The sequence below is a fragment of the Motacilla alba genome, chromosome 6, assembly GCF_015832195.1.
Source record: "Motacilla alba alba isolate MOTALB_02 chromosome 6, Motacilla_alba_V1.0_pri, whole genome shotgun sequence".
Taxonomy (NCBI): Eukaryota; Metazoa; Chordata; class Aves; order Passeriformes; family Motacillidae; genus Motacilla; species Motacilla alba.
In genome coordinates, this window is record NC_052021.1 from 24,481,914 (window position 1) to 24,509,809 (window position 27,896).

Below are 27,896 nucleotides of genomic sequence, written 5' to 3' on the forward strand. Positions count from 1 at the left end.
GCTACTGTGAATGTGGGAGTACTAAAGCTTTATAATGCCATTAAAACCAAAATGTTAAGGTACTGAAGTGAACAAAATCTGTAGTTTGTACTATTCAGGTGATCAAACCCTTATTGGGGAAATTATTAGGTTCTTGCCATGTTTCTTTAATTAATAAGAGTGAAACCTCTTAATGTCCATGATTTTGACTGATACAAGCTTAGTCACGATACTCTGGAGTTGTGTGAAGGAAGTGTAACTGAGTTTATTGCTTTGCCCCGTGCCCACAGGTGCTCTGTGAGAGACATGCTCTGGGGACTCTGGGGTTGTGTGAAGGAAGTGTAACTGAGTTTATGGCTTTGCCCCGTGCCCACAGGTGCTCTGTGAGAGACATGCCCTGGGGACGCAGCTCATTCGCCGCAATGATGAGGTGGCGCTGCTCTATGAGAAGATAAAAATCCAGCAGGCCATCTTAAACAGGGGCGAAAGCGAGTACCGGCAGAGGGTGGAAGACATGAGGATTCTCAAACTGGAGATCAAAAAACTTCGGCGTGAGAAGGGAATACTTGGCAAGAGTGTGGCTAATGTGCAGGAGCTCAGGTAGGAAACCCAGTGGAATACATTTCCATAGTGACTGCAGCCATGGTTTTGTGTTTGAGACAGAAAATATGGTTTATACATAGTAAAGACTTGTATCAACCTTGGAGAAGGGTGTTTTTTTTTGGTTTGACCTCAAACACAGACTGGAATAAATTCATTAAACAATTTACCAACAATTAGGAAAATGGAAATATCGTAATAAGGAAAGAAGAGACCTTGGATAAAGGTGAAATAGTTTATGTATTTCTCCTTCTACTGTGAGTTACTGCCTACAGAATAAACGTGACAGCAGCAGAAAAGGTGTTCACAGTCCAGTGAGCTCCTAAGTGGTACAGTGATACAAGGCCTAGATTAGTGGAGCTCCTTTTGGTTAAGAACTCCACAGAGTATGGGAGACACTTGATGTATTCAGAACAAAATACTGTTTTCAGAGCTCTCTCCTTCTAGATTTAGATGCAGAGCTTATGATCTTTGAGAAAGTTTTAGTTAAATTTTCATTGAAGGTTTTGTTTCTTTAAAACAGCAATTTAATAGCCCAAACCTGATTTATCTCCTTTTCCAGTTTAATGCTTCTTTTCTTGTTTACCCCTCATGTATTTGAGGTGTATTCCCCTGATGGGAAACTGTGGATATTTTCTAAGAATCAGTCTTGATTTGCAAGGAGAGGCAGTTACGTTTTTAGCAGATAACCATTGTGCCAATTCGGTGTAGCTATCACAGTTTTGGGTGAGATCTTTACTTTATCAGTGTGATTCTGTGGCTTTCAGCAGAACAAATTAACTTCAGTCCATGGTCAGTCCCATTGACTCCAGTGGAATTATGCCAGTTTGATTTGGTGAAACAGAAAGGAGAACTGGGCACACAGCATTAGCAATTGCAGTTTTCATCGACTGACTGCAGATAGGAATGGAATTTGAACTTGCTGCCCAAATGCATTCAGCTGAAAGTCTGTTACTGTATTGAAACTCAGTGACGGTATTGAAGGGTAGTGTGCTGCATGCCATGATGGGTGGATCAATTCTTGCTAACTGCAGCAGCAATCTCATACTTTAATGAAGTCCAAAACCATCATGAAAACTGCCTGTCAAAAAGATTCCATTTATCACTTGTGCTGCTAATTAGCTTTCCCGATTTGCCAATTGGAAATGTGAGTTTTTTTTCCCTCTTCCATAACCTTGTCCAACCTCACAGTTAAAAAAAAAGACCTTTTTCTCTCTAGTGAGCTAAATGCAATTCTGAGCTTAGTAGGAAAAAAATCAGTGGTGGAGGAGGCACATTACAATCTTTCACCCCCTTTTGACGTTGAATAATTTAGATGATCCCATCACTAAAGTGATAATTACAAATAATGTGCCTTTTTCCCTGCCCTTAACCCCCTATCCCCACCATAAAAGCCTAGTTGTCAAAGAATCTTGGTAGTGCTCAATTAATTTTAAATTCAGCAACAAGTCAACTCTGAAATTCCTTGAGGAGATGTAATAAAAGAAATCAAAGTTCAGTTCTCTTAGGAACGGTGTCCATCATACTTAGGTCCTAGAGTGTGTTTTATTTAATGGATTGTGTGAGCCATGTAGGTTTAAAACCTTTCAAACATGAACTGTTATATTCAAGACCAGGAGTAACTGGATATGACCCATGACTGAATTTTAGGTTTATGAACTAACTGTCCTTCTGGCCTTAATGTACATGGGAAGATGTGAAGAGTGAGATCCAGCAGTCTGTGGAGTAGATTCCCTGGGAGCCTCTTTTCTGAGCCATTCTTAATGAAGCAAGTAAAGAGGTCCAAGTGTGTTATTTTATGGTTCCACCTGTTTAGTGGTATTGTGTTGATACATTTTGTCACCACAGTATTGCTGCAGTGGCAAAGTGTCTCTTTGGTGCACGTGAAGCACTACATGGAAAGCACAAAGTGCATGATTTGTTAATGTCCACGTTAGTGCCTTGGTCACGTTGAAGTATTTTTGGTGTGTTTTTTCTTTTTATTTTATGCTGATCTTCAGATGGGAGTTTAATCACATGCAGAAGGAACTGTTAAGGGAACAGACTCGGTGTAAAATTTTGGAAGAAGAACTGCAGAAGCCCTTGCAAGTTCACAGATGGAGAAAATTAGAGGTGATGTGTGAGGATTTTGTGTTTCTAAAGCCCCTATTATCCTATCAGTGACCCAGCAAAAGCCTATTTCATTTACTGTTAGGCAAATATGTGGAGGGACTGGGCAGACTGAAATCCATAGTACCAATGGAATCCTTACCTGCTGAATGCTGTCCTTGCACAACGCAATCAGTGTTATTTTTGTGGCACTTTCTCAATGAAAAATTGAAGGGGGATTTGTAAAAAGACAGTGAAGTGCTAAAGGGAATAAGAATGCATTAGGTGAATTTAGAAGGGAGTGATTCCTTAACATGGATGGTGAGAAATAAGATGGTAGGGGAAAGATACAATCCTACCCTCACTGAGAAGGAAGATGTATATGGGAAGAAAGCCAGTAATTGAAAGGCTAATAGAATAGGTAGACTGGAGAATGGACAGATACGAAGTCAGAAGGTAAATTACATGTGAGGAAAAACAGAGAGAGTTCTCCACATAAACAGTGGTGGACTCCCAAAGATAGTCATTCCAGGTAATGTGAGTTCAACTGCTTTACATAAACAGCAAATCCAAGTTTTCACATGATTTGAACCTGCCAAGTGAAGGGGAAAAATAAAAAATCCATCAAGCATAGATGAAATATATGAACATCAGTTGGCATCACTGGATATTTTTGATGTAAGTCAGTGCCATCTGAGATTCCTAAGTTGCATGGATCTCTGATCTGATGCCAGTCTGGGTTGCTTAGCTTCTCTGATATTGAGTGATAATGTGCCCTGTCCCTGCAGAAACAGAGCTGAATATTTTGACTGTGCTTACTAGCATGATAGCGAATTTCTGATCTTTCCATGCTGAGCTTAAATTTGGATGGTGTGATTAGCTTTTCTCATGGAAGAGGGATATAATGCAGGATGCTGAACTAGGTTAAACACATCTAGGTACAAACTCTAGCAGCACCTTGTAACAAAGAAAAATCAGGCCAGTCAAAACATCCAGTCATGGGAAACTGAATGTATGAAGAGACTGGTAGTGGGAAATCATGTCATTCCATTCTAGGTAACTGGTTTGTATTTGGAACACAGAAAGGCCAGCAGATGGCAAGATCCATATGAAATAATCCTGATGGGGTTTTGGTTCAAGTCCTAATGAACAAACACTCTCATATCACTACAGAAGTCACAAATTGGCACCATGCTTGGGCAGTGCTATAAAAAAATCAAGGACTGAGTGGATCATGAGGACTGGTCTACTTTTTAACCTGGTTTCTCTGGAGAGGATGTTTTGTTGTGAGCACTGTGTGTGTATCTGTGTCAGTGTCCTAGTTATGCTTGAATTGATTAGTCCATTTAGATAAAATCAGACAAAAGATTAAAAACAATGAGATACTGAGTTCCTTATAAGCTCAAGTGAATATAAGAGAGCAGGACTTTATTGGAGCCTTTACTGCAGTGTGAGTTTAATCCTTGTGAGACACCCCATGAGAGAGGAAAAACCAGATGGGAGAGAGCCGTTATGAGTCCCTGAGTGAGGAAAAGTTGCAGTCAGAGTTTGCCCTTCACTGAATGATCCAACAAGAAGACACCAAGTACTGGGAAAGTAAGCTGTACTGGCTCCTCCTCACAGGATTATTTCTTTGCTCCTTGGAGCTTTCTCCAGATTCAATCTATGCCAAAAGAATGAAAAGGAAGGGATGGAGAGACAGACATCTACTAGCTCCTGGTCTTACAGGCTGTATAGGTAGAGGGTAACAGTACAGTACAAACACTCTGTCACCATTTTAAGCATTTAATTCCATTGAAGAATGGGATTTCACATGTATGGACACTTCAGAAGCCCATAGTAATTCATCAGTGTACCCCCAGATTTGTTCCTCTTAAATTCTCCACCTGTTTATAGACTAAATTGCAATTAATCTTTCTTTTGTTCAATAGAAAAATCTTCTCCTTAAATACTAAGTTGGCTCTGTTAAAAGTTCTTGAACATCAGGAGGTACTTGCACTGCTCTTAATTTGTCACTTCCAGTTGCTGCTAAAATAGAGATATTAAGTTCCAGGACTGCTGATATACATGCAATTTTTAAAACAAGAGCTGAATGCCTTCTCCTCTAGTCCCCCTTTTATACTTGTTACTTTTGAACACTGAAATATTATGGTTTTCATTTGCAAAAAAGAAACAGTAACTTGTTATATGATTTTTGACACTCCTTTGCTCTTTCCTAGGCCAGTGACCCCACTACCTATGAGCTGATTCTGAAAGTTCAGAGACTACAGAAACGACTTATCAGCAAGACAGGGGAAGTGATAGAGAAAGAATTTCTCCTTCAGGTACTGCAGCATCATTATTTTGTTGCATCTCATTAATATATTTGACTTCCTCTGCATTCGCTGTCTACTGACATGTGCTTCCTGAATGTTATTTAGATGCAGACTTTGGATTTCTTTTGCATGCCCTTCAGGTAGCTTTAGATGGCAGCACTGACTCACTGGAAGAGAACAAAAAGCATCAGATTAGTTGATTTTTATATTCTGGTTACTGATACCTGGTCAGCTCTAGAAAATACAATTATTGTTGTAATTGGCTGGTTTGGCTTTAGTTTATTCATGTCATAGATTAGTCTTCAGGTCAGTCTTAGACTATTTGAAAGGTTTTTCTGTGTAATTTTAAGCATGAAGAACATGAAGGAAAATTCCTGATTGATTCCGTTTGTGCTTAGCTTGGTTTTTGGCAGGAGGAATCCTAAAGAGTTGGTGTGATTTAGATATACTGCTGGCTGGGGCATGTTTGATTTCAAGGTTTTTGTGCTGAACTTTGCAAAAAATTTTTTTTTGTGATAGCTTATCTTTTTTTAAACTGTATCTGATGTTCCTTAACCCCAGTGATAACAGTAAGATTTATGCTGTAGAAGGAAGGAAAGACTGTATTCCTATAGTGCAAATGTTGCTATCAAATATAACAGAGGAGGACTCCAGAGAGTCCTAGCTTTAACCAGAGGTGTTAATCTGGTCTCTCTGGTGACTGTAGGGCTAGCTACAGATTACCAGCTCTAGGTGTGGGATTACCAGCTCTAGGTGTAGGGATTAAATACCCTAATCGTCTTGATGTGTGTGTTGGGTATCACTCACTGGAGAGTAAAATGTGACCTGAATCTCCCTCTGTCTTGAGAAGAAGCTCAGCAGATCTTATCAAAACAGGGTTTGTCTCTATTTATTGTTTCATGGGAAAACATTGATCTGAAATTTCATTTGAATGTAATTTATGGTATATTATTCCTCTGCTTGGAAAAATGTGATCTTTGTTGCATAGCACTAAAATGCTGTCGGTGAAATAGTTTGCTTAAAATGTAGCAAAAATAGCTCCCAATTTACTGTGCTTTACGCATGCACAAAACAAATTCTGTTAGATTTTAGTCTCTATTGCATATCTGGCCTTATCCTTAGTATGCTCCCATTTTGCTTTTATTTTCAGCTGAAGAACTGAGATATAGAGGTATTAAGTTGCCTGCACAAGAAAATCTTTGAAATAGTAGGTATTTGAGCTTACACCACTGTACTAGCCATTGGTATAATCTTTCTGTCTCTGCAATGGTCCTTCTATGGCAACCCTATGATGGTTTTATTATTTTTCTAGATTTAAGACAGGGTTTGGCTATATAAAAATCTAATTATTATAGCTAGAATTGCTAATGAGTTCCTTTGTATTCTTAATTCAGGCACTAATTTCCCGTGTAACACTGCTGAAATGAAGGTTTCCCTTGGAGAAATAATAGTGAAGGCCAAAAATACTATGCTCCACATTCTCTTCAGGGATTTAACATCAATGTTTCTGAGCTCTTTTCTGTTTTTCCAGTGTTTTGAGTCCTCCACCATGACTGAAATAGGGCTCTTTCATAGCAGGGTGTGGGTATGAGGAGGTAGACAGAGATGGAGGACAACCCCCAGCTCGTTCCCTTGAAGGGCTCTGAGTGCTACTGATTAGCTCACTGGCACAATTATCACAAATTAAGGGTACTAGCAGAGCTGCTTCTGCTGAGTGTCTGGATAACCTGGTACAAGGCATTTCATTATTCTTTGGACTGGTTGTCCTTGGTGTGATGGTAGTATCTCTTTTGTAAAATCATACCCTGATACTCACCAATACAAAACCCTTGCTAATAACTTACTAAGCTGATGTTACCAAATTCCAAACTGCTGATGTGAAGGAGCGAGCCCAAGGAACATTTCCAGCAGAAGGAAATAAACAGAATTGTAACACCAGCTTTTTGGAGAGAGCTGAGTTTCACACACTAGGAGGGTGGCTTCACAAGACCACCTTCTGGGCAGTTTGAAAGATTTGAAGTGTATTTGAAGTGAAGTATTTGAAGGGTAGTGTAGGATTTGATCCTGACTGAACCGTAGAAAATAGCAGTATGGGAAATAGCAGTATGGGAAATAGCAGTAATTTAGCTCCAATTTCAGGAATTTTTAATTTTGTTCCTTCAATATAATTTGTATGTTGAGAGAGTTTTTCTCTCTTTTTTCCTGTTTGGTTTTTTTTTTTTTTTTTCTTTTTTAAATCCTGCTAAACCCTTATGCTTAAAGGCATTCATCATCTTTTTAATATGGGTCTCTCCTGAAGTCAGTTCAGCTCAGTTCAGTCACTGCTCATTTGCAGGAGTGGGGGAATTGCTGATGACTGGCCTGTGCCTACTTGGCAGATCATCCCCCATACTCAGAGTTGGAGCCTGCAGACTGAGGGATACAAACTTACTAGGTCAGAGAACCACTGCCATCCCTGTGTTATGTTTGCTTGCATAAGTCACACTTCCTCACCCCCAGTCACCTTCATTCACATCTTGCCCTGTAACAAGGGCATAGCCATTGGGTGTATCAGCTTTAAAATTATCTTAATCTCTTGCTTGCCATATATAATCTTTTTTCATGTGTGTGTGGACATCATGCTAGCAAATAGGATATTTTTTTAAGGTGAAGCTTGTATCTGTGTCTAATGTGCATATTATGTGCATAAATTCCCTCACATCAAAGTATATTAATAAAATAGAGTACAAAAAACCTTGTGTGTTGAATATTGAGTACTAAAAACACCTTTGGAGTTTAGAAATAACCCATGTGAGGAAACAGTTGAGCCCAGTGTCAGAAACCTGCAGTTTGATTTGTAGGATATTCACACTGATGCATACTCATGCAGAGCTGTAATGTTTTTATAAGGGAAAAATAATTCCATTTGTATTGTATGCACTGTAGCTCTGTCTTCTCTTTTTACTTTTTGGTAAATGGTCTTTTATTTAAAAGTGCAGGGAACAAGGTTTCAGCTGGATATATAAATGGAAATTTCACAAAGTAAGGATCACAGCATATCGATTCATGTAGAAAAGCATCTGCTTACTTTACCTGTTCCTGATGTGCATTTGATCATATCCTTTTTATTAGCTTTTTCATTGTTTCTAAGCTATCATTTCTTTAAAACTGAGGCAGATCTAGAAGCAAGCTACAATCCATGCTATGTGATTAAAAGAATGATTTGCTGTGTTTCAGTCAGAAAATTTAGATTGCTGACAATATGGCAAAAACCCAGCTTGACTCTAAAATCTCATGCAAAAATTCATCTTAATCTCTCTTAACTGGTCATCAGGGCACTTTTTTTGGCTCAGACATATGCTGACAGATAGGGAATATGCAGCATGCTGAATGTTTGGTTTCGCTAGAACAGCTTTTCAGAGTTGAACATTTTAATAAAGATGTAAAAAGATTTCTTCTGTTAGAGAAATTACTGAAGTCTTTTCTTGTTTCTGATTTATCTGTGCCCTGTCACCACAGCATTTTGGGTTATGAGGTATCAGCTCTCATATACCAAATAAATATGGCCATCCTGGGATGCAACTTTGAAGAGTGGCTGCAAAGCAGGTGGTCAGACTTGCTCCTTTAATTCAGGTATTCTCACAGTTGTGAGCTGCTGTGCTGATGAAAAATGCTATCTTAAAAATCAGATCCAAACCCAAGGTCTTGTATACTTATGGTCAATAAAAATCCAATGGCATTTTTTCCAAACATTGGAAATGTTATTTCAGGGATAGCCAGTTTTCCTGTCTGAGTTGTTACCTTCCTTCTGAATTTGTGCAGTCAAGATAGAGCATGTTTTTAGTTCTTTTCTAAACTGTTGAGTAATATTGCAGGGCTTTGCGGAGCAATACATTGTGTGTTATCAAGGAGATCTCATGGATGGGTGAAAGTCTTTGTGAACACATGTAGGATGAATGATGTGTTGTAAGGCCACAAGGAATCATTATTGATAAATAGGAGCGTTCTGCAAATCCTGACTGCAAAAATACAGTTGCTCACTTTGCATGTGGGGGGCAAATCCCTCGTGACTGAAGCTCTGCTCTGCTGTGTACTGAGCAGTGATGTGGTAAACTCGCAGTGGAAAGTATTACCTTGTTAGGATTATGATTAGTGTGGTTTTAGAAATTTATCCCATTAAAAGTGAATTATGCACTGCTTTATTTGTTTCAAATTTAGTTCTTTCTCTTCAGAGCAAACTCCTCTAATTTGATTTTATGTCTGACTGAGCAGAATTTTATTCAGCTGCATGTCTTGGAATGGATAACAGCATAAAGATTCACATTATATGTCAGTTGCCTCTTTTGTCAGTCATTTCAGAAGATTGTTCATAAATGTAAAATGTAAATGTAAAAGAAAGTACAATCAGATTAGTTTTTCAGGGAGGCAAAGGCAAATGTCTTATTTAAGCCTTGCATATAGTAGTGAAAACATTGTTTTTATGTACATATGTGCTTTAATGGCTGTTGTTTGAAGTTGTCAGCAAGGAAAGCCCAGGAATGGGCAGTCAGGATGTGATGCTGTGCTGGCTGTGTCTTGAGCTCATAGTTCAAACAGTGCAAGGGCAAAAGGCATGATTAGCTCATGTATCTGACTCAGAGATTACAGCCAGATAGCACCCACATGTCCTTGCATTGAGCCAAGTTTTGAGCTAAGTTTCAATCCCTCCAGAGAACTGACTGTCCCAGTGACAGAGAGTAGGAGGAATTGAAGGGATGCTGCTGTCTCCAGCCCTGTTCCATTTCAGGTGTTGTGAGATACAGGGAGGGGACAGCGAGAGACTTTCTCTGTGACCTTGGCAGGCTACTTAGCTTTTGCATGCCTCACATCAAGTAAAAATGGAATAAAATAATTTCCATTCTTGTTCTGGTGTGTGAATGAATATATTAGAGACATGACTCAATTCAGTAGCGAAACACTCAAAATAGGCAGATGTTTTATTTTATTTGTGCTAAGTTGGTAGTAGAGCTGTTCTATCCAGTTTGAGGTGCTCGTTGCTATAGTGTCTGAGCATATACATAACCATCTTTATTTCTCAGAGCTGGTACTATAGTTTCATAAAGAAATCTGCTTTAGAACAGTGTGTTACTGTGTGGGTTTATGCAGGTTGGCAGCTATTGAAATCAAAGTTTTCTCCCAAGAAATGAAGGAGCTTGGGGATTTGCTTCCCTGTATTTGTTATTAATCCCCCCCCCCCATTTATTATATAATTTTTATTTTATTTTTTTAATCTTGTGGGGTTTTCAGCTCACTTTATGGGAGCCTAGTCCTTCTGATAATCACTTCTTTCCCTAGCTTGGGAGTTTTGTGAGGCATGCTTCTGATAAGTTCTTCACTCCTTTCAGTGCTCAAGTAGGTTCCACATAAGAGAAATGTGTGCTTAGATGCTGAGTAAGAGATTTCCTCATCAGACAACCTGCTAGGAAAACTGAGAGAATACTCTTCTGTCCCCTACCTTTATTTTGGTATTATTAAGGCCCAGATGAGTTTTATCTTAGATGTTATCTTTGCATCTTCAAAATGGCTGAGATTTATTTTACCCTCTCAAATTTGGCACTTATTTGTTTTTAGTGCTCAGTGTAGATTCTACTTGGATTTGAGACTGTAAACTACTTGCACGTTACAGGTAGGGTACGGAGTCTGAGCTGAGGATTTTTGGGCAAAATTGTCTATTTTCATAAAAAATAACTGCAATTCACTTCAGGGAACTAATGACTGCAGAATCCCTAAAAGTCTCTTTCGACCTGCCCATTATTGTTCCTCTGTCATCTTGTCTTTAGAGAGATTTCAGCAGAGGTAGCTTGGGATAGTGCTTTGTGTGCACTGAAACTTACAGGTGAACTGCAAAATCCACTGCCAAAATGCAATCCTTTCTTTACTGCTCCTTTTTCATTTATATATGAAGTCAGCCTTTTGAAGGGATTTTCCATCCAAGAATGAAAAGGGAAATTTTCTTTTTAGCTTTTTATAGTGTAGTAGGACTTGGTGCTTTTCTATCTCTGTTTCCTGGAGGATTTGAGTTCCTCTGGAAGCACTGGATTAATACCCTATCTTGCAGCTCAAGCTAGCAGTTCTCTCAGCTCTCAATTAAAAGGGTGAGTATATTGAGCTCTAGGCCTTTTCTATGCTTAAAAGCCCCATTTCTAGCAGCAAAAAAAGTAATTTTTCTGATTTAGCTTATAGCAGCTCTTGAATGGCAGAAGAATTTCCTGCCAGTAAAATTGCATCTAATTGCATAGGCAGTAGCTGGCATAAACAGATCAGCACAAAGGAATTGCACCACTAACTGAGCTGAAATTGGCCAGACTCATCAAAAACCACAAAACAGAGCTCTTCAGGTATGTAAACAATAAACAGAAACAGGCAGAAATATTGGCCCACTGTTAGATAGGAGAAGTGAAATAGCAACAATGCTTTAAAAGAGTGAAGTTCAGCAAGGACAAGTGTAAGGTCTCACAGCTGGGAAATTCAATGCAGGAGTGCAGGACAGGCTGGGACCTACCTGGGAGGGGAGCAGCTCTCTGGGCATCCTGGAGGACAACAAGCTCAATCTGAGTGAACATTCTGTTGCTACAGCAAAGAAGGGCAACAGGGTGCTGGGTTATGTCAACAAGGGCATCACTAGCAGAGGTTATTCCACTCCATTCAGTACTTGTCAGGCCACACATAGAATACTGTGTTCAGTTTTGGTCCCTGCTGTATAGAAAAGATGGACAGGCTGGAGTGGGTCCAAAAGAGGGCCACAAAGATAATCAAAGGATTGGGAAGCTTGCCATAGGAGGAAAAACTACTGGATTTGTTTGGCTTTGAGAAAACAAGGCTGAGGGGAAACCTTATAACCATGTTCCAGTATTTAAAGAGTATTTTCTTTTTACAAGGAATGACATGGCAAAGATGGGGGTAATAGGTACAGGTTACTCCTGTGGAATTCTAATTGGACACAAGAAGGAAGTTGGTACTAATGAGAACATTTGGAAGGCATGGCAATAATCTCCCTAGGGAAGTGGTGCATTTCCTAATGATGGACACTTTTAAGATCCATTTGGACAGGTGTACTGGGCCATCTTGTCAAGATGGTGCTTTTGCTGAGAAAGGCTGCACCAGATGATCTTTGAGGTCCCCTTATGACCTTCTATTCTGTGATTCAGACTTTTAAAAGGTGTCAATTTAAGATCTATTCCCAAAGCCCTTGCATGAGTGGTCCCATTAAAGGGACAGCAGATTTACTGTTTGCTCTCATACATGGTCACCAATATAAGCAAATGAGAATGAAAGAAAGGTTGGACCATGTAAATCTTGAGATTTACTTCCAACATGGTATTCTATGATTCTGATTGAGAAACCTAAGCTGCCAAAACTTCTAACCATTGATCAAATGGTTCTGAGGTGGGGGAGAGGGGAGAGGAGAAAGGCAGAAAAATACTTTCCTGTCCTTATAAAAACCTTAAGTGGTGCTATGCACCTTAAGGAAACAAGAGAGAGAAAACAGTACTGGGTAGAGTGTGAGGTTTGAGGTTATGACTCCAGTTCTAAGTTGGTGACTGGAATTTCAAGGAATTTGCATTGAAATATAGAAATGGGAAATACCATAAGGACTCGGGCCTAACATTTACTTTTTGGCTTTCAGCTGGATATGAATCACAAAGAAAAAGTTTACTTCCCCAGTGTCATGCAGAATTAGGCGAATGTGTCAAAGGCACACAGTAAGAATAGCCTTGATTTAGACTCCAAAGACAAGCTCTGTTCTTTTTTCAAATGAAAAAAATATGTGCCCATGAACTCTGGCTGCAACCCAGTTCTAACTTGTGATGGATAAAAAATATCTCATTACCAGCTCAATATTATGATGCATAACAGTCTACTGAATTAGTGTCTTTAAAATAATTTCAGTCCAATACCTTGAAACTTACTTGAATTGGAATCCCCAATGCAGTATGAAGTGACACATGGATCAAGTCATCTTTTAGGACTACTCTCAGATTATTTCCTTCTTGTGCCATTCTTTTATTTTCCTTTTGTTGTGTTTGAAAGGTTCATTGCTAAATTAGGATTTTGAGTGAGAATTTTAGCTTTGACTCTAATTGGAGATGTTTTGTATTTAAAATTGGTTTTAAATTGAAGAATTAATGTCTTTCAGTGGTTCTATGTCTGGCATGATGATTTTTCCATGCAAGTAGAATATCTCTAGTGTCTTTTGTTGTGTTAGAATAACACTGATAATTTTTCCCCAATTAATTTAATTATTTAATTTAAAAAAAAAATTGATTGTGTAGCCAGCAGGGTTCTGTGAGTAGGGCAGAACTCACACTAAACCAATTGTAGGATAATTGTGTTAAATCTTGGTGCAATTTACCAGGGCTCATATGCAATCCTGTGATGATGTAGTAAGGAATGATGATGATGTAAGGAATCATATCTCAAAAACATGAAAGGTATCAGTCACCTGTGTGAAGGTCTCTTGAGGGCCTGCATATCTACCTGAAAGTTTTGTGTAAGCTTTAATAATTCAATAGATGTCTGAGGGATGTTCAGTTCTTGCCCTAGCTCTCTTCAGAAAGGAGTTGATTTTGTATTTCTGCATATTTCCAATACACTTCTTGGTGCATTAGTTTATTTTAGACCTTCTAATCTCAGTCCATCTAGAATTAGAAGATGTTATATGCTATAGAAATTTACAGCATGATAAACTGCTCTTAAAAACACACTGACATTTAGATTCTTTCCCTCCTCCCACATATGTTGCAATTCAAGTCGAAGAGAATAAAATATTCCCAGAAAAAGAGCCTTTTTTTGGTATGTTTGTTTAAACAGGGTTTTGAAAAAATGGGTAGGAAGTATGCTGATCACTTTAATGTCATCAGGTGGAGATAATTGGCTGCTCTTTAGGGTGAGAAAATAATTTTCCAATAAAAATAGTGCAAATATTTCTGGCACTGAGAAATGAGAAGCAAAGCAGATTACCTAGTGAGCAAACAAAATAGTTCTGATGAACAGTTTTCTTAGGGGAAGAGACAATTTTTACTGGCTCTTTGTGAAACTACCCCACCCTTATAAACAAAACAGATTTCCCATGATAAATGATTCTGGACAGAAGCAAGGTGCAAGTTTATTTGAGAAAATAACTTTTGGGGATCTGCACCATTTTTATCTCATCTAATAATGTTTTGGTCAGAAATATTCAGATGTTATTTACAAAGCTGAGGAAGTTGCAGGCAGAGTAAAAATCCCTGAGGGTTTATAGGTGGCAAGTATACATGATGGCGGAATCTGTCTTGTAAGTTTTTGAACATAATTTATATATTTACTTGAGTTTGAGCTTGAAAGAGAACTTTAGTGGGTCATCAGATGTCACCCCTCCTCATCATGCAAGTTTGTTTTAATTACATAAATACTATCCTTCACAGATGAGTGTCAAACACAGTTTTGTGTCCTGCATTCCAATACATGTACTCCCAAGTCCACAAAGTTTAGCATGTCTGAAGAGGTTGTTGTCTTCAAGTACACTGTGGCTTATTGTGCATTTTCTTCCATATTTGTAACCTCCTGCTATAGTCCAGGTCTGCTATTTCTGAAAATCAAGGAGCAGGAGTATTGGCACAGCCACCAGCATGGTGGTCCTGGGGGACTGGGAGACTGTTTGGTTCCTGTGTGTCTTCAAGGAGTTTTAGTGAACTTTGGCAATTCATGTAATAACTCTTTGTGTCCAGACCTCTTGTAGAATGAGTAGAGGATCACTGCCCTGGCTGGAAGCAGTTCTTCAGCAAGTGTACAATAAAGGTTAAATACCTGTCAGATACTGAAACAAGAATGCCATGTAAGAACCTAAGACACAGCACTGTCATCTGTAATCTGCATCAGCAAAACAGAAACAGTGATCACCAAAGTGCTTTATTCTAATACTTTATGTTTGGTTTGAACCCAGAATCCTGAGCATGGATACCTTGTATCATTGGACTAAAAATATTTTGTAAAATGACCCAATCCTAAAGTTCTTAGTCAGAATTGCCCTTAACTTCAACATTAGTTTGCTAGAAAAAAGCTTGGATAAAAAGTTCAGGAATTTTTCCAGCAAATAACAACTGAAAACAACCTTGTTTACTCCTCATTCCTGTGTTCAGCATGTATCTGAGAAGGAAATAAATCTGCTGTGCACCCCAGGGTAAAGTATATTAATCAACCAGTTATCTTGTTAAGGGAAAATAAATGACTTGCTGTGCTGACTGAATACATTGCAGCGCACAGACTTTGCAGTGCTGTAGCAATCCGATACTGACTGTCAGCCATCCAGAATCTGTTAGAGAAGCTGAATTACTGCAGGAGTGCAGCAGCAGTGTAGCAAAACATTCACAAGCCCATATTCTATAGGGTGGCCCACAGCTAGAGGTACATCTTTAGTATTCACTCTTTGGCAGGTGTTCTTGTGTTAAGATAAGGGGTGTTCTGCTCTTCCCTCAGCAGCAAGATATGGACAATCTACAGCATCCCAGTCAGTGATGGATTATTATCTTGTACGACGGCTATAACAACAGCAAAACCCCCCCAAAAAAGTAATTCCACAGGGACAGACTAATTTTGTTCTATTCTAGTTCTCTTATTTTCGTTCTTACTGTGAATGGTGCTGTTCTTGAGGGAACACAGGCAGAAAGATGCTTCAGCTAAGGCTGTTTTGCAGCTGTTAGAGGAAGGCAGGCAGAATCACTGTGGCTAGTTGACTTTTTTCAGAAGGGTCTCTTAAAATGGGACATAGGAGGACATAATCAGGTGTAGAAAGAGCCCCATTTTCCCACTCTTCTCTTGAGACATCCAGAAATGTGCTGCTGAGTGCACAGGAGCCATGATCCTCAGTAGGGAGAGTCCCTGCCAAGTGGGGTGCATCAGTCAGCCAAGTGCTGCACCTCTTGGAGACTCAGTGCTCAAGGCTTCCCATGCCTGTCTAAGTAGATACAGCTGTAATCTTAAACGGGATGGGACACTTGAGCACACCAGTTGTCTTTACATGGACATTAGGATTCACTCTCTTTCCCCTTCCTTTAGTCCTGTTTCTGTTTTTTTGAATTTTAAGAAGCAGGCAAGGGGAGCTGAAACAGAACTCCTTGAAGAATAGCAGAGGCTCAGCTCTAATTACAGTGAGCCTGAAGGAAGCCATGCATTAAAACATTCATGATTTCAGAATTGCTGTGTGTGTTTCTTAGATGTACTGTTATTTCTTAATAGGTTCCAAAGTGTAGCAGGAGACTAGTCTTTCTTCCCTGAGGTACTTGATGTATGCAGGGGAACTCTCTTGTCCTGTCAAAAAGATGTATGTAGGCTTTACTGCCTTGTTAGACAGGTATTGTAGACTTAAGTGGTGGCTTGACTTTGAGACAGCTGTTCAGAGGTAGCAATTCCAGAACACCAAAGGACTTGAAGCAAAGTGCTCTCATCTTTCAGGGAAATCTAAAGATCTAAAGGTCTAAGTCAAGCAGGTGACTAAAGAGACGTAGGTGCTTAACTTAAAAATAGGTATTTCTTGAAGGAGCTCTGCAATCTCTCTGACCCTTCAAGGTCATCTGTCAGATCAGTCTGAAGTGAGAACAGAAGCTGGGTCTACTGGGAATCCTCATCCCAAGCTGTCATCTGCAGGAACAGCTAATCATTATCAACAGAGCTGTGATAATTCTTTGATTAATCTAAAATTTTAAAAATCTAAGTGGCTATTGAATAGCTGAAATACATGCTGTTACACTGACATTAAAATACAGAGGTTTTTAAGTCAAATAGTCTAGATCTGAAGAAGAGACTTAATTTGGTTTTTTTTCTTAGAACTCTGCATAAAGTAATTATTATACAGTAAAATGTTCCCCATCATTTGCTTTGTAGACTTATTCACTTAGAATATTTAGAAACCTTGTTGATAAGATTTGTATCAACCTCTGGTCTCCTCCAGGTCACTTCAAGACAAACTGCTACTAGAATGCAAAATAAAGGTTTCCTTAGAGCTCTCTTCAACCCAGCTGTCAAGCTGCAGGCACTGTGAAAATAGTTGGAATATTTACATCTATCCATGTCATGTCAGGGGTAATTCTCACCTTCAAGCTCACTTTCGTGTGTGTGTGTGTATTTCTGCTCACAGATATAGAATGGGAGATAATTGATAATCTTCTGCAATGCAAAGTTGAAACACGGATTAAATGAGCTACTCTTATTAATGATTTTATAAACTCTTGTGTAATGTCAATAGTAAAAAGGGTACTGTAGCTGTTATTTCAGCAAGACACATCCATGCCATTTTCTTTGGATAGATTCTTAACCTTGTGTCTCAGAGTTCAGAAGTTGAAAGGAGTATATGTATTTATTTGTTCATTGGAAAAAATACTGTTTTCCTACACCCTTATTAGGGAAGATCTGATAGTAAAAGTTTGTAGCAATAATAATAAAAATAAGTTGCAGCTGCACTCCAGGTGGAAATGTTCATACTTTGTCGTTCCTGGAAGATGGTGATACTGCAGCATTCAGCTCTTGCTGTTGCAAAAAGCAGCCAAGGGTGAAGACCTTACAAGGTGCTCTGAAGTTTCTTTCTTCTCTCATTAAGCTGTTTTGAAAATGCCAGTCAATTTGATGCAGTTTGCTTTGTGCCAAAGGAAACAGAATTGCTCTTGAGAAGCATTATCATCACCTGGAAAAATAAGTTACAAGACAAGTTTGAGTGGTGTAGATTTCACCTAAGATGAGACTTACCCAGCCTTTCCTTCAAGCTGGTGGTTTTCACAGGAAAACCCAAAACATCTAACAACATGTTAGTGTTGCCTCACTGTGAAAGAGCCTCAATGTCCTCCTTCAAACTTAATTAATGTATTCAATAAAAAACCTCGCACTGGTGAGATTAAGAAGTGTCTAGGTGATAATGGAAACAGGAGCTGTTCTAGGGAACTGCCTCCTTGCAAGGGGTGTTTGCTGATGGATGTGGAATAGACAGGAAAGAGCAGGAGCTTTTGGAAAGTGTTTCCAGAGAAAGTTTATATTGCACATTTCTCATAGTGTTGGAGGCAACTTTCTTCTGTTATTATAAAATTTCTGAAGGTCACCATATGCTAATTTTTTTTCTTTACCTCATAAAACTTTTAAAGATAGATGTCCTGAGCCAACAGCTACTGCTAGGTGTACACAGCAACAAATAAATGTAGGGCTTATACAGCAAAAATGACGGTGACTAGATGTGTATGTCTGTGTATGTATTTAATCCAGATTTCTGTGTCCTGTTTAACACTTATGAAGAGGAATCACCACCCCTAAGGATGCTCTGCTGCTGCATGGCATCATAAACAAAAAGCCTCTGGAGTTCAGCACAGCACTGACATTTTGGTTATAGTGCCAATAAACAAGAAACCCCCCGTGGCACGTTGACTGACTTGTTATCCCCACAAAAGCCATGAGGAACTATAGAGTGCTTGCATGGTTACTATATTGCTTTCTCCACCTTACTAATTAAAATAATAATTTTTATTTAGGTTGAATATTTTAGGGACTGCTGCCATACACTACATCACACACTTTTGCACTACACTACATCTTTATCTTGTTGAGTTTTTTCTTTAGCTCAGATGCTGGAGACAAGAATTGGCATAAATTAAATTTACTGTGATGCAAAGTCTTTTGGACTTTTTTTGTGTGGTTTTTTTTTTTTTTTTTTTGCCTTTTGTTTTGTTTTGTTTTTTTTTGTATTTTTTAAGTGATTCATGTGATAGCTTTTGGTGCATAATAGGATTTTTGTGGGTCTGGTGGAGAAGGCTCTTTGGGTACTGCTTTGCCAGCTAAATTTGTTGAATTATCTGTTTGGAAAGAACTGATAAAAATGAGGAAGCTGGGGCTGCAGAGCCTATTTCTGCTGTGAAATCATCTTCATTAAATGTATGGTCATAAAACCCTGGGCTAACTAACAAGATGTGCCATTTCCTGGTGTCATGGAGGGGGACAGGATGACACAAAATGGGGTCCCATCGTTAGAGCTCTCTTCCAGCATGGGACTGGTGAATGCTTCCCATTCCCTGTCAATGGCTGTGAATGCCTTGCTTCCAGTTTGGGAATGTGTCTGATGGTATTGAAGGTCCTTCTCACATGGAAAAGCAAATGGTGCTGTGCTGGTCAGCAGCAACAGCTTCTTTTGAAGTAGGGTTTTGCTGGCAAAATAGATTCTTCTTGCTGAAGATGGAGCCAGCTCGTGACCACCTCATCCTGAACAATCAACTGAAGTTTGCCAAATGCTAGCCAGTCTTCTGCAGAAGAAAATAATTTTGTCTCAATTTGCTGTAGAGCAAGCAGGCCAGGAGAACTACAGAATATGGCTGAGACAGCACCTAGTTAAATTTAGGGGAAAGCACCATTTACTTCCCCACCCTCCCTCTCCAAATTAATGGGTGAGAGACTTAGGGATGAAGAAAATTACTGTAATGGCTCGGCCTACAGACAGATCTGTGAGCTCCTCAGAGATCCCCTGGGAAACAAATCTAAGACAGGAAGGGCTATTCTAAAAATAATATGCAATTTTATTTGCAGAATTTTTACAGAAGGTGTTTACAGAGGTCCTGAAATTTTCTTCGGAATGCCTGAAATTTAACTGTAATCCTCAGTCTGAGTGTCCCAGCATGCCCTCCATACGCAAAATGAATGTGCCATCATCTCTCCACCATCATCTTGGTTTAGTTTGTGTCATAAACCAGTGAAGCTTGTTGATGTGATGGGCTCAGTCCTACAGTCAAGCATCTGCTGAATTCCATGGAAATTTCATGGTGGAAGGATCCCATAAAAAGCTTTGTTACTGGCCTAGACTTGATCTGAACACAGGTACATTACTCTTACCAGTGGAGGCTTGACAGTGTGGATTTACAGAGATTTGATGGATCTTCCTTCACCTCAAGAAGAAGAGTTGTGCCTCGCAGTGTGTTTGTGACTCTAAGTTCCTTGATCTCAAAACCTCACAACCGTGATAAGATGTGTGCTGTGATGGCCTGCTGTGAGGATGGAGGGAAATGTGAGGGAAGGCAGTTTGGGACGAGACAAAGAAACCCAGTCATAATAGATTGACTTAATCTATTACAGAAAACAAATTTTTACTTTATGAATTTGTGCTGATATTTTTTTTCTTGGTCATTTCTGATTTCTTATGTGTAGAGATGGAAGCACCTGCCAATATCCCTTGTGACTCACATAGATTTACTTTTGTGGTTGGTGTTTTAAAATTAATTGAAATGAATTAATTTATTTTTAATTTATTTTTTGGATCCTGGGGTAAAATTTCAGAAATTAAAGAAATGCCAACCTGTGAATACAATCTTCTGCTGAGGAGGCAAGAAGTATCCAGGGTTTTCTTTTGATGTTTTGCTGACATATGGTGTTTCTAACCCAGTGACAAATTAATTGACTAGATGTAAAAGAGATGGACAGTGCTCAGCAAGGAAGGACAAGAGATTCATTTATAAGACATCTGGTTCTGCCTCTGTTGGATTATGGATACAATATACATTGGACACCTAACGAGTCTCTGCTGCATAAAATAGATTCTCCTTACAAGAGAATTGCATGCTTTGTCTCTAAATGAGGTTATTATACGCACCATTGCACAGTGCTTGAAGAGCTTGGTTGGCCATTGTAGAGGGTAGGGAGAGAAAAAAATTGGAAAACAATTGCACTTAAGACCTTCAATCTATCAATTGCCCCATATTTATCCAAACTACCATTACACAATTACAAAATACAAATATATGATACATTCAGGGTTGAAATGTTAATACTGACTGGCCAGATTTTGACAAGGTGGATTTTTCTTTTGCAGTTGTTTTTACCTTGCAGTAAAATCTTACTTACTCAGAAAGAAAAGCTGGTAGTGGGAATACCACTATGAAGTGGAATAATAACTCTTTACTCAGACTGAATTCTCAATTTAGTATTTGTTGCTATGCAAACCTCAGTCTGAGACTCAGGAGGTTTTGATTTTCCAGAGATAAACTGTGAACAATTTCATTTGTAAGGAACTCTTCCTCAGTAATCTGCAGAGTTTAATGACAATGCTTGCAAATTAAAGCATGATTTGAAGTTATTCCATTTTGGGGTCCCGACTTGTGACCATTATAGTGCATAGTTTTCAGAAAATGATGAGGTTTAAAAACTCCAGACTCTTTATGCTCTTGAAGACTGGACACCTAAAATTTTACATCTTCAAAATAACAAAACATTTCTGAAAACCCTGGCTCAACCACTGAGAAAGACCAAATGCAGCACCTTTAGATGATGTGATGGCACCATTTCCCACATCAAGAGACAAATTCTGTGGTAAGAGTTGTAGAGAGACCTTATAAAAAAGACAGTTAAAAGGGGCTTTGCCAAATCCAGTGTAAATAATCGCCTATCCTGCCTTCTTCTTGGCCTTTTTGTCTTCCTCAGTTGAATCTTTTGTCTGCTAGTCTCCTTTTTAATTTCAGTTTTCCATGTACCAGAAAAGGATGTGATCATGCTAAATCATATTATTTAATGATCCTAATTTTCCAAGGTAGACAGTAAAACTATTGTAATGTGCAAAACTATGAAGGTGGCTTTTTTCAGAGCTTTATTCCTCAGACTAAAAACAAGCACTCTCTCAAAACAGCTGAAAGCAGCATTTCAGTACAGAAAGCTGTAAGTGGGTCCATGGTGTGGTTTCTTTTCAGGCATGGCAATATCCAACTCCCACAAGTATAACTGTTCCAACATAAAGGACAAGGAGACACATGATAAAGAAAAATTACTTGGTGATTGTGCTAGTCATAATTGTTGCTGTTTATAATTTCTTTCCCAGAGCCCCTGCAGTTAAACTGAAAGGTTATATATATATAAATATCTGTGTGTGTGTACATGTGCTTTGCAGGATTTTCTTTGGAAGAAGTAACTCTTTTGTACAGTCCTTTGCTGACATTTCTATAGCCAGCTCACATCCTGTTGGGTGAAGCTGTGAGCCTTAATGTAAGGCAATGTGACTCATAAGAAGAAAGATTGCAATAAGCACAGTTTCTAGTGATTAATTTTCCAGCCCTGGATACTCTTACAGTAAGTGCTGAGGTAGAGTGCTTGCTGATGATGGTGTTTAAGAGCATTTCATTCATGGTTTGAAGTAGCTGGATGTTTATCTTAATGAGCTCTCCCATTGCTATCACAACAACTTTAAATACCTCATGGCTAGTGAGGAAAGCCTGACACCCAGGCAGATTTGTTTCTCCAAATGCCTTCCTGACTGAGTAGCAATTTCCAGTGAGGTTGATTTCCTCTCAGGTTGTGCTGCTGTAGTAGTTTAACAAGAGCTGCTCCTCTTGTCCCTTCCTTAGGAAAAGGAGAAGCTGTATGTGGAGCTGAGGCATGTGCTGGCCCGGCAGCCTGGGCCCGAGGCCACGGAGCAGCTGCAGCAGTACCGCAACATCCTCCGGGAGAAGGTGAAGCAGATCAAAGTAAGAGGTGCCCACTGTCCCTGGGAGGGGCTGCCAGCCTGGCAGAGGGGCTGCAGGGAGATCCTCAGTGAGCTGTGGGCCTGCCTTAGTGCGCTGCACCAGGAAAGCAGGGTTAGCACTGCATCTCCTCAAGGGACATCGCAGAGCAGCAAACGAACTTTTTTTTTTGCACATTATGCTACTTTGTTTAAATAAAATAGAGGAAAAGTTTTATTACAACATGAGTTAGGAGCACAGTGCTGTAAATAAGTATTTTACATGGGCATTCTGGGTTATTGCCAGCTTTTTATTCAGCTTATTCTCCTTCCCTTTATCCTAAACTGTTAATATCTTTAAGAAGCAAATCAAAGCCATTTTGTTTTCTTTTTAACAAACTAGTGGGAATATACTGAGAATCCAGTCTTAAGTTACTGTTATTTCTCTTGCCATGTGTACATGTATATTTAGACTTGCAGATTTTGTGGAGATGACAGGAGGAACCTGTTCTAACCCCTTGTCAGTTGGAGGGAGGAGTTCCTGCTTCCAAAAGAATCTTGTAGAAAATTTTAAAAGCATAATATTAAAAAGTGATTCTTTGACAGAATTCTATGATATTCTATGAATAAGCTGATCTTCTCCTATTCTTGCCTGCATGAGAGATCAGTCTCCCCAGGAGTTCATCTACTTCTGCAGCTCCTCTCTCTGTTGAAGTCATCATCTTCTGTTCACTGCATCATAATCACGTCTATACTAACCATGAGGAAAAAAATGCAGGAGCAGATGGGCCCTTAGGAAACAAAGAGGCTGTTATGCAAATCTTAGCTTTCCATGGAGAAGAAAAACAATGTAGAAAATGTAAAATAGAAGCCAGAGTATAGCTAAACTGAACGTGATTTGAAGTTCTCCATACGGTCCTTATTTGTCCTTAATGCAGTCAATTGCTGCTTTGCATTTCAGGCACAGCATGCTGTAGCATGATGGCATGCGTGCCATTTTGGGGTGCCAGGTCAAGCTATTACCCTTTTGAAAGAAAGAAGGTGCACTATGCCTGTTCCTCCTTTTTTTAAATTTTACTGATTCACATATAAGTGGCTTTGTATTCATATTTGCAGTGCCTGGTACTACTTTGCCTGTGTGGATTGAATTACTCCACTTAGCAGTGCATCCCTGTGAATAAACCCCATTATTATGAAATAATTCCCTGATTTATTAAGACCTTAACTTTGGATTTTTGCCCAGCTTTATGTCCCAGAAATTAAGAGCTAATGTAGCTATTAATGCCATTCCCGTAAAGCTTGGAGCATATTTTACATGTTGTATTATAGTTAAATGGCATAACCTTTTTTTGGTAAGATGTTTTTAGGTGACCAGAGGTGAGATCAAATGAAACATCAAGTGGGAAAAAGAATTGTGGTAGAAAATGGTCATGTCTTACATCATGAAATATAAAAAGAGAAAGTGCTTGTAAAAGTACTTATGTGTAAGTGAAGCAACATCTCCTGTTTCTGCTGTTTGTGTTTTGTTTATTAGGTTTTGTCCTCAGAACTGAGTATGTGGGAAACACAGAGCAAAGAATACAAACATGAAATTGAAAGACTTAACAATGAGCTTCTGGAAGTGAAAAAGAAATATCTGTCTCAGAAACGCAAGGAGCAACAGAAGAAGTATGGGAAAACAACAGTTTTGTCTACACAACTTTCTGCATAAGCTAGTTTTTTGTTTTAGACCCTTTGGATCAGAATGTGGCCAAATTTGACTGAGGTGATACAGTTTTGTTGCCTAATTTTCCTGAATGTTATCCTTCATGTTCCTTCAGTCTGGTCTGGATTTACCATGATCTATGGCCAAGACAAGAACATCCATCAGAGATGTTGCTGAACACGTTCTGCAGTCCAGTTAAATTATTCATACCAATGAGATGGTGCCCAGAGAACACAGATTAGTGTCTTGCCTCTGACATCAAAGCATAGAATTATAGAACAGTTTGGGTTGGAAGGGACATTTAAAGGCCATCTAGTCCAACCCCCAGCAATGAGCAGGGACATCTCCATCCAGATGAGGTGCTCAGAGCCCCAGCCTGACCTTGAATGTTTCTGGGATGGGGCTTCTACCACCTCTCTGGGCAACTTGGGCCAGTCTTTCACCAGCCTCATAATAGAAAATTTCCCTCTTATATCTAGTTTAAATCTACCCTCCTTTAGTTAAAATCCCTTATCCCTTGTCCTGTTGCAGCAGGATTTCTGGGCTGTGAGTGCACATGGCTGGCTCACGTCCAGCCTCTCACCCACAGCACCCCCAAGCCCTTCTGGGCAGGGCTGCTCTCCATCTGCTCATTCCCCAGCCTGGATTGATGCCAGGGCTTGCCCTGAATCAGGTGCAGCACCCCACACTTGGTCTTGTGGAACCTCAAGAGTTTTCCATGGGCCCACTTCTTGAGCTTATCCAGGTCCCTCTGGATGCCATCCCATCCCTCAGGTGAGTCAACTGCCCCATTCAGCTTGTCATCTGAAAACTTGCTGAGGGTGCTGAGGGTGGCCTTTACTTTTAACAAGAAATTTCTTCGATTTCTGCAGTCAGATGATGTGACCTGTTACCAAGTTTTTCTGTATGCACAGAAAGCCTTTTGTCTTTCCACTCATTTCCATCCTCAATTGGTGCCTTCCTCACACACTAAAGCCAATGGTTCTCTGTCATTGCTGAATATAATTCAAAGTTGCCTTTATCAATTCTTCCTTAATTTCAGACAACAAATTATTTGATGACTAAATTAGCAAAATAATCAGTGATAAACAGTGACTTTTGTCCATCTGCAAATTGCATAATGTTACCTTAATGTCTGGAATTAGCAACAATTGTGCAGTGCTAGTGGCCTTTCTGGAGCTTTAGGATCAATATATGAAGCTACCATAATGCCTGATAATTCATTTCCAGCAGCTAAATATCTCCTTCACAGTAGATTTGATGTTTCCATTTCAGACTCTGGCATCATGTTCTGTTCATAAAATGAGGAGAAGTTCACCCACATTTTGTTGTTATATCGCACCTAGAATTAATTCCTGTTATAAAAACACCACTTGTTAAGGACATAATTGCTTTAAAATAAAAAATACAGTGTGAGTTGATGGTAGTTGAATGGGGGCATGCTATGCAGCGAGAGAAATTTCATATTGAGAGTCATTTAGTGCTGGATACACTGTTTATAGGGTCAGGATAGATACCTGCTACTGGGGCAGCATGTCAGGTTGTTCTTTTGGGCAGTCATGCCTGTAGTCTGATGAGCATCGGTGTCTCTGTGACATCTGTGTTTTGGAAGCACATTCAGGTACTGTTAGTGGTGCTTCTGCAGGCTGGCATCATCTTGTGGTCCCCACCAGAGCCTCAGGAGGCACCAGCACTGTGCTGCCAGCCCTGGCTCGCACCTCTCTCATCTTGTGGCAGCTGAGGGGTGGTGCCGGGCTTTGCTCTCCTCTGCCCCTATTGCTTTGTATCCCAGTCAAGCTTGTTGGACTGCTTGCTGCTTTGAAGAACCCAGAGGCATAACTGGGCATACCAGTCCTGGGTAACTGCAACTTCTGCTGTCTCTAGGCTGTGCTTTGTGTTGGCAAGGGAAAACAAGCTTGTGCAGCCCTCCTTCTCCAGCCTGCCGGGTGTGCAAGATACATTGCTGCCTTCCTGCAGCAGAGAGAACCTGGTGTGCAGTCAGGTTCTTCCCCAAGGAGTCCTCTTCCCTGCCATCCAGCCATCCCACAGCCCTGCTGCCTCAGGCAGGGCTGGACAGGCAGTGCCTGCTGTGTGGATGCTGGCCAAAGAGCCAGGGCCATTTGATTCACACAATCTCAGATATCTCTAAATCCCAGCTGACAGAAAACCACTGACTTGATTCTCTATCTTGCTGGCTAATGTTAACATCATGTCTGAAATAAATGGAGCTAGTTTTGCTAATAAAAAGAGGATCCTGTCAGGACAATAGCATCAACAACATTATTGACTATCCTAGTATGAAAGAGAATTAATACTCTTGGATAACCTTACACAAAGTTATCATCTAAAGCTTTTATTGATTTGCACAAGATAGTTGTGATTTAACATCGTGGTACTGAATAAATGCAGCTTTGCATGTGATGCTGAAGGAATATAGTGACAGTGGGAATTTAGCTTTGTTTTGTGTTAAAAATGAAAATTCAGTGTTTAAGATTTTGGTTGTGAATTTGAAATCCTCTTTTTCAGCTCTCTGATTCTGAATGTTGCTTTTCCCAGTTGTCTTAGCTGTTCTTGTTCTATCTCTTCCTATTTTTAACTTCAGCTCCTTGAACCCTTTCTTCATCACTATTTTCCTAGTTGCTTCTAGCACCCGGATCCCATTTTGATCTTGATAAGGATTTGTGAGAAAATATGAAGCTTAAATCCACACCAGAGACCTAATCCAGCAGTCCTATATATGTAAATAACTGCACTGAGGGATGTCAGTAGTAACTGGGAGCCTTTTGCACGTGGCTGGTTGCACATTACTTCTGCATAATATATTATAGTATTCAGTTGCATAGGATTTTCCATACTGATGAGCACATCTGTTTGTTGTCTCCATGGGAGCATGAGGAAAAAATGAGCATGGATTCTGGATCATTTTCTCTCCCCAGACTTGGAAGTCCAATAGTGAGATGGGATAAGCCATCTAAATGCACAGTGTTAGTTTCTAGTCCTGTCAGCTGGCATATCCATTAGGGCTACATTGATACAATTAAAACCAGTTAGAAATGTTAAATTCATCTGTGCCATCTTTTTGCTGTTCTCCTACCTCGGTATGGGTCAAGTTTGGAAAAGGATGCATAACTAGACATCTGACATGCTTCCTCTGAACTTCTTCCTATCCTGACAGTTATTTAGGGGCAAATAGAAAAGTAATAATTATAGAAGTGTTTTCTTTTCCCTTGGTGGGGACTGAGAAAAGATACTCATGTAAGAAGGCTAGATTTTGTGCAAGTGTGGTTACACTCACATTTGTTTTTCAATCTCAGTGACTGTGAAATAAAGTAATGGTACTGACCTTCTTTGTAAAGCCTTGAGACTTCTGCTGTTATGATAATCTAGAAGTTCATAAAGCTTCACTTGGTTAATCTTAAGTATCTCAGTACCTCTCTCTGAAGCATCCAGGTATATTGCAGTGAGGTTGGAATATCGCCCTTTGTCTTTGTAGTGCTCTGCTTACCTCCCCAACTTTGTGAGAGTGGAACCAGCTAATCCTTGTTCCCTGCTCTTGAGGCCATCAAAGTCAAGACCTCCTGGATTCTCAGATGGAGCAACTGCCTGGGGCTGTCACTGCACCTACAGCACACTGCTAGTTTTCTGCAAATGTCACAGACAGGGCAATTATTGCTGGAACTTTGTTAAAATGTGAAGACAGATAGCACTATATATTAATTAAAATTCAACAAAGGAAAAAAACCCTCCCCATTGTGCTTTTGATGAA

At 39.6% G+C, this 27,896-nt stretch overlaps 1 protein-coding gene across 3 annotated transcripts in view; it reads left to right on the forward strand.

Annotated features, from left to right (window-relative positions):
* CFAP58 (cilia and flagella associated protein 58) overlaps window positions 1–27,896 on the forward strand; it is a 57,903-nt gene that overhangs the window by 28,570 nt on the left and 1,437 nt on the right. The window contains exons 13-17 of one of the 3 annotated variants that reach the window (XR_005257473.1): window positions 356–579; window positions 2,580–2,691; window positions 4,887–4,991; window positions 22,331–22,450; window positions 23,960–24,904. Coding sequence is in view for 2 of the 3 variants with exons in the window: in XM_038141519.1 (XP_037997447.1) it covers window positions 356–579; window positions 2,580–2,691; window positions 4,887–4,991; window positions 22,331–22,450; window positions 23,960–24,093 (695 nt within the window). In the remaining variant the exon portion in view is untranslated. The remainder of the gene's footprint in view (window positions 1–355; window positions 580–2,579; window positions 2,692–4,886; window positions 4,992–22,330; window positions 22,451–23,959; window positions 24,905–27,896) is intronic. The other 2 variants (XM_038141520.1, XM_038141519.1) reach the window with 2 other exon arrangements.